General features: G+C 33.1%; 2 protein-coding genes across 2 annotated transcripts; one reads left to right on the forward strand and one right to left on the reverse strand.

Moving 5' to 3' along the window:
* Nucleotides 1–5,679: 5,679 nt before the first annotated feature.
* On the forward strand, nt 5,680–8,339 carry NUDX26 (nudix hydrolase homolog 26). Its single transcript, XM_016320230.3, has 6 exons — nt 5,680–6,010; nt 6,082–6,132; nt 6,993–7,085; nt 7,527–7,621; nt 7,848–7,962; nt 8,067–8,339. Exons 1-6 carry the CDS (start codon nt 5,825–5,827, stop codon nt 8,130–8,132), a joined length of 606 nt encoding a protein of 201 aa, XP_016175716.1. The 5' UTR covers nt 5,680–5,824; the 3' UTR covers nt 8,133–8,339.
* A 238-nt stretch (nt 8,340–8,577) lies between these two features.
* Nucleotides 8,578–10,527, reverse strand: LOC107618223 (UDP-Glycosyltransferase superfamily protein). The gene has a single exon (XM_016320229.3). The coding sequence runs from the start codon at nt 10,380–10,382 to the stop codon at nt 8,922–8,924; it is 1,461 nt and encodes a 486-aa protein (XP_016175715.1). The 5' UTR covers nt 10,383–10,527; the 3' UTR covers nt 8,578–8,921.
* Nucleotides 10,528–10,789: the final 262 nt, after the last annotated feature.

Below are 10,789 nucleotides of genomic sequence, written 5' to 3' on the forward strand. Positions count from 1 at the left end.
CTTATAAGCACACTGATGCATCTGGAAAGCCATATCTAGGACTTGTGCCCGGGTAATGTCGGGAGCGGGTAGGCAACCGATACATGAGCTCATGGCCTGCGTTAGGGATAGACATGCATCATGTTGTTTGCACATTTGCATTTGATTGCGCTTGCTTGTCTTATTATTTTGTGATTGTATTGTTTGTCTTGTTGTGACTTGCTTGTACATTGAATTGAATCTCTTGCTTGCACTACTTGTTTGTGAGTGTATTAAAGTAATTACGAGTTGATATTTGACTGAGGATTAATATGTGGCTGAGAGACAGAAAATGTGACTAATTTATATTTAAGTTTTGTTTTGAGTTAAGAGTATTTTCAAAGGGTTTGATAAAAATATATTTTTTTATTGAGTAAAGTTAATTATTTGCATTTTATTCCATTACTTTTACGGCATTCTCATTCCCTACTGAGAACGTGTGGTTTGTTCTCACCCCAAATCTTCCACCCTTTCAGTGACACAGGTTCGGAGATTCAGTAAGAAGCTGCAGACGATTCGTAGATTTACTTGTGATTCCTGTTGTTTTTATAGAGTTCCATCGTCCTTGTTGCTTTAGGGTTTTTATTTTATCCAGAGGGATAGGTATTGTATTTGAGTTTTACACTGAATTTAATCGTATAGCATCTATTATTATTAGTAATTATGTGATTATTATTATTTGAAGATCTTTTGTTATGTGATTTTAATTACTAAAATCTTTTTCTGAAATTTTCTTAAAAACTGAAACGCGATATCGACGTAAAGGTTCAATAGTAAATTTATAATAAAGGAAATCAGGTCCGTAACACCTTATTTTTGGTACGATCATGACGTACTAAAATTTAGGGTGTTACATGTTGTGGTGCAATTTTTTTTTTTATATATTACTACTTACTCCCTTAATTCTCGCTTTCATTCAAAAATGAGAAAAAAAATAAGATGTACACTATGAGATCAATTTACAATCCAATTACTTGATCATCTATGTGATCACCAAGCAACCGAATACATAATTTATTCTTTAATTTATAAAATTTAACAAAGACATTGGTAAACATATTGGTTTCGCATTTATTTATATATTTTATTTATTTATGTTATATTTGTAATTATATTATATCTATTTTTATCAATATATTTTTTTAAAAAATATTGTTAGTGTTAGCACATTGTCTATTAAATAAATTAAATGATAGAAACACGTAACTATTTTCTTTTTCAGTCAAGATTAAGTAAAATACTGTAATTTAGACTTGCAATATCAACATATTAATAGTAAAATAAAGAAAAAAATGTAATATTATATCAAATTTTTTTTTAAATCATAATTGTAATTTATGATTGAAATCATAATTTAAATCTTTTAAACGGGATAATTTCATTTAGAAAATTCATAATTCAAACATAATTTTTATACACTTAATAGCTACATTTGAGTTAATATATTTAATACTATATTTAAAAAAACACGAACAATGCATATCATATTATTTATTTATTAATTAACTTATTACAATTCAAATTAATTTTAATAGAATAAATTAAAATTATAATTTCAGTTTTATCACGTGCATGGTACGGGTTATTACACTTGTTACTTTAAATAAATAAAATAAATAATATATTTAAAAACTAAAAAAAAAAGGATTAGCGGTAATTATGTTTAAAATATTTTATGTTTTTTCTCATTCTTTTTTACTTGTCATTTCTACACGTAATATTAGATAAAAAAAATTCTAAATTGAAAATATAATAATTATGAATATGTTATATGACAGAAAAATAATGAGTTAAAAGGGGATATATATATATATATATATATATATATATATAAAAGAGAGAGAATAGATACAAAAAGATGTATTATCATAGTAAAATATCACTCTATGAATAAATATATTTGTTAAGTAAATTTATTTATACACTATATCTATTATATTATTTTATGTAAAATTAAAATCTACTCTCCTAACTTATTAATATCATATAAATATTTGCTCCCGACGTTACCCGAAATTAAATTGGGATTATCTCTAAAGTCTTAACACTGTATACATGGTATAATTAATATCTAATATTTTAATAATTAAATACCTAAAATAAGTTAATAAATAACAATAATTAATACTTAAAATATCATATATATATATATATATATATTTATTTATTTATTTCCGGTATTGTCTAAAATTAAATTGATCTCATGTTCAAAGTCTTAATATCGCAATTAGAGTATAATTAATATCTAAAATTTTAATAATTAAATACCAAAAATAAGTTAATTAAATAACAATAATTAATACTTAAAATATTGAAAAGAAATTTTTAATAAATGTGAAAAATAAAAAAGATAATTAATAAATAATAATAGTGTTTAAATTAAAAAATTGATAAAGAATAATAATTATAGGTAAAAATAATGTATTTATTTTGGAGAAAAAAATATATGAGAAATTATTTAAAAGACCCAAATTCTACTCTTTTTATGAGAAATTTATTGCAATTTAGGTATTGTGAGTTTTTAGTGTTGGGGATTTATGTATTACATTTCATTTAAATAGTAATTTTTTCTAATATTTTTTCTTTTGGTGAGTGTTTAGAGACTGCAGCAAGTTATTGTGCTAAAGTGATGGTGGAAAATAGAGAGCAAGTATTTCTTAAAGAATTGAAAAGATGATAATTTTTTGCATTTTTGGTAATTCAAAGTTTTCTGTGATGATGTGATGAAGAGTATTGCTTGAAAATGTAGGAAAAGGATAAGTGAATGAATCTCAATTTTTTTTTTTTTACCAAAGATAGGAAACTCGAACCCACAACCTCTTAATTGAGTATGAAGAGACTATGCCATTTGAGTTATAACTCATTGGCGAATGAATCTCAATTAATTGTGAGATAATAAAAAAGATGTCATTAAGATAACATTTATTTTTCTATTGTATTGTTTGTGATAGAATGTTGCTATACTAGATGAAAATTTTCTCTATATTAACATATAGAGGGATGTTTATATAGGAGTTTCTTTTGTACTTATTTGAGATTGATTACTTTATAAATGAAATTTAAATTTATTTTATCTGCAAATAATATTTTTTCTTTAGTTCCTTTTTATTTTAATATTTCGTTTTATCTTTTCATATATTCAAATATTGCATATAAAACATTTTTGTTTGGTTAAATAATATCTTAAGAAATATAAAAACTGTAAGCGGCAATTATCATTTTATTGCCAAAATATTCATTTATTTTCTCTCATGTCTATTTTTCATGTAGATCATATCTAATAGTTTAGGGGTGCACAGATCCGGTCCGGTCCGAAGGTCCGGCCCGGTCCCAAACACATTAAAGACTAATTTGGTGTGATTTCATCGGGTTTAGGGTCGGGTACGGGTCTCAAAAATAGACCCGTTCATTATTTCGGGTTGGGTCCGGGCCATAGCTCGGGTCACCCGAAGTCGGCCCGGTGGCCCGGTCATCATACACAATTAATATTTTGTGTTATTAGTGATGGATCATGACTATTCTTATGTGGAATTTAAGTATTGTAAACCTTAATATTTTGTGTTAGGAAAAGTATGAGTAACCAATGTTATTATTATACAATGCATACAATGGGGTTTAATTGAAATTAAAATTAAATTTTGGGTACCGGGGGTTTAATTGAAATTAATACTGAATTATAATCATTAATTATGAAGATTTGTTAGTTTGAATGGTTCAAAAAATTAGGATTCAGTAAAACCAAAACACAAACCATGACCTATTCTCTATGAACGGCGTCGCCGACACAACCAACAACGCAACCCCTCTCACCGACGTTACTATCTCTTTTTCTCACTGGCTCGTGTTCACCGGAAGTCGCTCCCGGAGACGTTGAGGTCCTCATTGGTGAACGCCCTTCTCCCAGCGTGTGGCTCCTTCCAGCGACACCGCATCATAAGGTGAGAATGGTTCCATTGAAACCACTGGAAGAAGCTCCCGAACATTTTGTTGCCGACGGTCAGCAGCCTAATAAGGTGAGAATGGTTTGATGAATTGTTCACCATGGATGCTTATTTATATAAGAGTTAGATGTTTATAAATTGCTACTTGCAAACTTAAAGTGAACATCCAAAATACTATTAAAGTGACCATCCAACATACTGTTAAAGTAACCATCCAACAAATATCAACCCATTTTTAACAATGGTCAGCTAGGATACGTCACGTTTCATACACATGTTCTTTGAGGTTCCGGTGATCTGTACGTTGACGAGCAGGTGGGGGTTTCTTCCGATGGTAGGAGATGAAAGCGCCCACGCGAGAAGAAGTCGGCTGCTGCACGTTTCGTGGGTGACGGCTCCTTGAGGGTTTTCCCGATGGCCGGCGTCACGCCCAGCTGCTCCGTTGAAGAGACGGCGGGATGATCAGGACTTAGACGGCGCCGTTATTGATACCAATTGTGAGGATTGATGGGTTGATGGGTGACCTTCCTTTGTTGCAACAGGGATTGATCAAGGATTGAGAGGGTTTGGGTTTTGTCACGTTACTGCAATGTTCAGAAATAGCAAGGGTTTGGGTGTGGGGGGAGGGAAAACGGCAAAACAAAGGGGTTGATTGATTTGGGGAAAAACTGTGAATATAAGAAATTAGGTGGTATGTTAAAATAAACAGCTAAATATATGATTAGGGTTATTAATTGATTAATTCTTTCTATTAATATTAATTGGGCCTAATAAACAGCCCATTGTATACATTGTATACATATCTCATTGTCTCCCTAGCGGTGCTCTTTGTGTTATTAGTCATTATAAGATTATAAATTAATGTTTTATATTTAGAATGCATAAGACTTTAGACTAATACATAAGATTGTGTTATTTGTATTGATTTAAATATTTGGTATTATTAGACAATATCAGTATTGATTGTGGTTATGCTTTAGTATTGATTGTGGTTATGCTTTAATTTTAAAGAAGGGTTGGTTCTTGTTATATTTTTCTAAGTGAATTTTACTATGTTAACTAATGGTTGGAGTCTTGGAAATTTGGATATTTTTACATGCTAGCTTACAAGAAGGTATCAACGTAATGTAATGTTAACGGCCCGGTTTTTACCGGTTTTCACTCGGTATAATTGTGGCCCGAAAGTGTATTGGTTTCATCGGGTCTAGGGCCGGGTTCGGGTCTAATAAATAGACCCGATGTATATTTCGGGCCGAGTTTGGGTCACATCAAACCCGACTTCACCCGACCCATGTGCACCCCTATAATAGTTTGTGTTTTCATGTTCTTATTATACAAATATTTTTTTTTTAATATTTATCTTTAGATAACATCTCATCTTTTTTTTTAATGATACTTGATTAATGGTTAAACCAATTTTTTTTCACAAGAGTTGTAAAAAACTTAATTTTTCATAGCATTTTAATTTATTTATTTTGTTAATTAAAAAATTTATTTAAACTGCATAAATTAATAATGGGCCAATACACCCAATAAGAAATAATACATATAATTCATGTATGTAATCATATAATAGAATCATGGAAAATTATTATTGTATATGATCGATTATATTCATTGTTATACAGACTGAAAATTTATACAGACTGAAAATTTATTTTCAGTATGTTCATAAAAAAATTATTAACTTAAGTTTCGCGTGCATGGCACGAGTTATTACCTAGTTAGAGTAGAAAAGGAGGAAAGAAAAATAGTGGTAGAAGGGCATTTTGGTAAAGTACGAGGGGTGAGTGAAGCTCCGATTCCGAATAAGGTGAAATGGGTTTTAATTATCCCATAAAAAGGAGGCGCTCCTCCTCTCTGGAATGGCTTTATGCCGAATAGCTCACCCATCCCCAGTAGTTTTCCGTTTTCCGAAATACCCTTCGAAGCTGCTTAAATTCTCATCGCTGCCACTCTCCTTTCGTTGCTCATCATCATCGTCAATGGAAGCTGCTCCCGAAGGTTACCGCAGGAACGTTGGCATCTGCCTCATCAACAATGACAAAAAGGCACCAACTCTCTCTCTCTCTCTCTCTCTCTCTCAGTAACTGTCTTTTAATTAGGGTTTCTCTGTTTTCAGATCTTTGCGGCTTCGAGGTTGGACATACCCAATGCTTGGCAAATGCCGCAGGTCATTCATTTTTATTTTTTATTTTGCAATCATTATTATTGCCAATGAGGAATAACTCAAATAGCATAGTCTCTTCATACTCAATTAAGAGGTTGCGGGTTCAAATCTCCTATCTTTGGTTAGAAAAAAAAAATCACTGTATGAGTTTTCAGCTACTTTTAATAAATTCAAATTAGGTATATTTTCTGCCCTAATTTATTTAGTGTAATACTTAATTGGCAATTTAGTCCTCAATCTTTTAGAATATTAGAAAAAAAAAATCTGCTTTCAACTATATTAAAATGTTATTGTAAAAGTATAGGAAAGATTTCAAGTGCACCGGGGAGTACCGGTGCACTAGTTGTTTTAACCGTTGATTTCAATTAATATATATTATATATATTTTTTATAATTCAGATCAACGGTTAAAACAATTGGAGCACCAGTACTCCCGGTGCATCTGAAATGTTTCCAAAAGTATAAACTATTTACTTGTGGGTTGATGTTTTGGATGGGAAGAGAAGAAAGGGAGGCTTCAAGGAGTAACTAACTATAAATCCATTCTTGGCTCACAAACCCACCCTTGAGAACAATTGTTTTTTTAGGTGCAAGTGTATAATTATTCTTGATAACTAAACTTAGAGTCCCTTTATGATTATGTTATTTGAAAGTAAAAGTATTTAGTATCTGACTAGAAATTTGCATAGGCTGAACCAACATGGGAGTTCTAAATAGTGTTGCTAATGAGTAAATAGACAGAGAAAGAAGTCCAAAGACAGAGAGTTATGCTGCTTATATCGTTCTTGCAATGTATTATTTGTTGAAAGGAATGATATATAACTGTATTAAGTCTGTAATGAACTTAATGTGGTATTTTTTAGGGTGGTATTGATGAAGGTGAGGATCCAAGAAATGCAGCTATCAGAGAATTAAGGGAAGAGACAGGAGTTAGTTCCGCAGAAGTGATTTCTGAGGTGCAAATTATAAAGTCCTTTTCTTGCCTTCTACAAAGGTTTTCGGACAAGTTACATAGTTCTTCCATCTAGGTTCTCTTATAAGTTATAACCACCCAATCATGTTTTGCCATTCAAATGTCTCATTGATTAAATATGGTTATATACTTATATTGTTCCATATCATTAAACTAATTAGGCATTGCATATGTTACTATATGATATATATGAAACCATGTTATATGGCAAGCTTCTAATACTTATTCCTACTAAGGTACTAAGGTTGAGTCTTACAAGGGAACTTACCAATCTATTTTCCTCTCTCTCTCTCTCTCTCTCTCTCTCTGTGTGTGTGTGTGTGTGTGTGGAAGAACCTCTACATACTCATCGTGCTCTCTCTCTCTCTCCCTCTCTCTGTGGAAGAACCTCTACATACTCATCGTGTTGGATTTTTTCTTGCAGGCACCTCATTGGTTGACATATGACTTCCCACCACAAGTCAGGGAGAAATTGAATATTCAGTGGGGATCTGATTGGAAGGGTCAAGCACAAAAATGGTAAACAATTGGATCTCCTCAGTCCATATCAAATTATGTTGCTAACAACCCCATACTAGTCAGATAACATTTTGTAACCGATGGATGCTTCTAACAACTTTTTAACCCCATATTCAATGAGTTTATAGAGAGTTATAGATATACTTTAAAGCTGTGTGTATTAGTTTGGGGAAGAAGTGATATCTTGGTTTTGGCAATACTATTCTTGATCCCTTGATATTCATAGGTTTCTTTTTAAGTTCACTGGTCAAGATCAAGAAATCAATCTTTTGGGTGATGGTACAGAGAAAGCTGAGTTCGGTGAATGGTCATGGCTGCCACCAGAGAAAGTAATTGAGCTTGTGAGTAATGGTGACTGTGATAAACATTTCTTCACCCCAATTTAGAATGTGTGATGCTCTAAGCGAAATTGACTTGGCTTATATCTTCTATTTGCATTTTTCAGGCAGTGGATTTCAAGAAGCCTGTGTACAAGGAAGTCCTAGCAGCATTTGCTCCACATCTCCAATAAGTTTTGCTGAAATTGTTATGGCAATGACAGTTGCCTTTGAGAGTTGTGTGGGCTGCGTAGAAAATAATGTATTACAAACTGTGTCTCTTGGCCATAACTTGTATTGTGTTTTCAATTGGGGAGGGCCATGAACTGTATTTATAGGCATCTGTCCAAATTTTGTTTCATGAATGAAATATCTGATACCTCATTGGTATTTGTCTTTGATACCTATCTAGAGTATGTGCAAAAATAACCCGATACAAATAAATTGTACTGGAAAATTCACACTTATGTCTTGGAAGAAAAGGAAAAACTAAAGGATGTTCAACAATGTCTGTGTCTTCAAATAAGGGACCCTGATACTTGTCACCATATAGGGATACCAGATTCCCAATGGACATGAAAGTAATTCACTAGTAATATATTTCTATTTTAGTATCATTCATTTTCTAAAAGTAAATAATTTGCGCATCAATAATTCTTTTCTGTACACTGGATAATTTGTACAAACAAACAGTAGTGTTACCCTCTCTCTTTTCCCCTACTAAAACAGCAGCAAAATATTGCCCAAAAGTTGATGGAGCCTTTTCAATGAAAAAACATTAGTGTTCCTTCACATAAATTTCCAAGAAAGAAAAAGTATACACATTGAAGAAACTACTTTTCATTCCTTAAGATTCAGTGTCTAAATCAAATTCCTGAGAACTCTGTAATATCTTCACTTAGAACATCAATCACCCTGCGAGTTAAGCATTGCACAGATTCTAACAGCTGTGAAGAGAATAGACAAGACCAGGAACAATAATCTCATTGCCTTAGAATGTTTTCTATCTGTTCTGTCACAATGTCAGCCACAATCTCAGGTGAGAACCTTCTTATCATGTCCTCCCTCGCCTTTCTTCCTTTGGCCGTAGCTGCATTGCGATGATCCATCACCCGCCTCATAAGATTCTGAAGTTCATCCACGCAAGGTTCAGCCCAAAGATGCCCCATGAATGGCCCTTCCATCACTTCACTCATTCCATCCACAGGTAGTGGATAGCTATTATCATCTGTCAAATACTCAGTTGGCCCTGACCAATTCGTTGCAATCACCGGCAGCGACATTGCCATGGCTTCCACAAGAGGTCTCCCCCATCCCTCTCCTCTCGAAGGAAGAACAAACGCATCAGCCGCTTTGTAAACTCTCGGCAACTCACTTTGCGCTATGTGGGAATTGATTACATATACAGGAGCGAAACCCCCAACCGGTTCTGCAAGATCGGAACTCTCCACAAAATCCATTATTTTGTTCCCAAAATCTGTGTCAGTGTGATATGGATTTGTTAACAAGAACAAAGCAACGTTATCATCCTTTGAGAATTCCTTCAAGTATGCTTTCAACAAGACATCCCAACCTTTCCTATACTCCCACTTGAAGATACTCAAAAACACAAAATTCTTCTTCGCGCTAGAAGAGCCTAAAATGCATTGCCCTCTTGATGCGAGATCCAATGGCTTGTACTTGGCAGGATCAAAGAACTTAACATCAATAGGTTGAACAATCTTCACCACCTTGGAAGGATCAACACCACTTCCCACAAATGTGGATTTGTGAAAATCAGTGGGAACCCAAACATAATCCATTTTGTTACATCTCTCTACATGTTCACCATTAACTCTATCAGTCTCAAACATAGTCCTACCAATCACAGACTTGAAATCACTGTAAAAAGGTGATGGAGGGCATGGAAAAGTTTGAAACAATGGGGGGTACCAAGCACCAGGTTCACTATGGCACACCACAATGGTCTCATTCATTCTACACTCTGTTCGGTATAGCTCATAAGCCAAATTCTTCATTTCTTGTGGCAAACCCTCCCAAAATTCCAATGATTCTTGATCTCCATGGTGCTCAATTGTCAACCTAAATGAATGCATTTTGGTGTGGCTATGAAGGGACAGAACATAAGACCAAGCCTCTGAGCTATACCCACCGCCTGAGAGAAAAGGAGCCATCCATAGCACACATTGGGAGGGCACAAAAACTGATTTTGAGGGTGAAAACAGAGACCCAATTGCTTGAATTAGGGTTTGTGATGTGAGTGAGTGTCTCAAGTAGTGAACTTTATAGTAGTTTGTTCTTGTGAAACCTAATGTGACTGCTAAAATAAGAAGCAATAAGGGCAGTGTGTAAAATGCAAAAAAATTGAATTTTGATTTGATGGGGTGGGTTGTTATTGGGGGTGAATTGGGATTAACATGTTGGTTTGATTCAAAAGAATTCATGAGAACATGTATTGTTGGAATTATACCAAGGTTCTAGAGAGAGAAGTGAGAGTGACGAACCTGCAGAGGGAACCCAACGAAATACAGCCTCTAGAGACCTAATTACTCGCTCTCTCTTGATCTTTTTAAAGAAAATCTTCAAGTTAAAATTGGGATTTTGGGTTTTCCTTGCTAATAGGAAAATGTATTGGAATTTTCTTTTTCTTTTTTATATTTTTTATTATTTGTCTGAAGTGTTAATGTTAATTATTGATATTTTAGAGAATTTAAATTCTTTTAGATAACTTTTATTTTCACAGTTCAATTTTTATTCAATAATTATACTATAAGTTTTTACTACTATCATCCCTTTTTTTTTGACGACTAGTTTTTTCAACTATTATCATCTAATTAAATTCATATTTTAT

Source organism: Arachis ipaensis, chromosome B9 (genome assembly GCF_059453495.1).
Source record: "Arachis ipaensis isolate K30076 ecotype BB chromosome B9, ASM5945349v1, whole genome shotgun sequence".
In the NCBI taxonomy this organism is placed as follows: domain Eukaryota; kingdom Viridiplantae; phylum Streptophyta; class Magnoliopsida; order Fabales; family Fabaceae; genus Arachis; species Arachis ipaensis.

Coding starts and splice junctions, on each gene's coding strand:
- NUDX26 (XM_016320230.3), top strand. CDS start 5,825: ATGGCTTTATGCCGAATAGCTCACCCATCCCCAGTAGTTTTCCGTTTT. Junction 6,011..6,081: donor TCATCAACAATGACAAAAAG/GCACCAACTCTC, acceptor CTCTGTTTTCAG/ATCTTTGCGGCTTCGAGGTT. Junction 7,622..7,847: donor AAGGGTCAAGCACAAAAATG/GTAAACAATTGG, acceptor TGATATTCATAG/GTTTCTTTTTAAGTTCACTG.
- LOC107618223 (XM_016320229.3), bottom strand. CDS start 10,382: ATGAATTCTTTTGAATCAAACCAACATGTTAATCCCAATTCACCCCCA.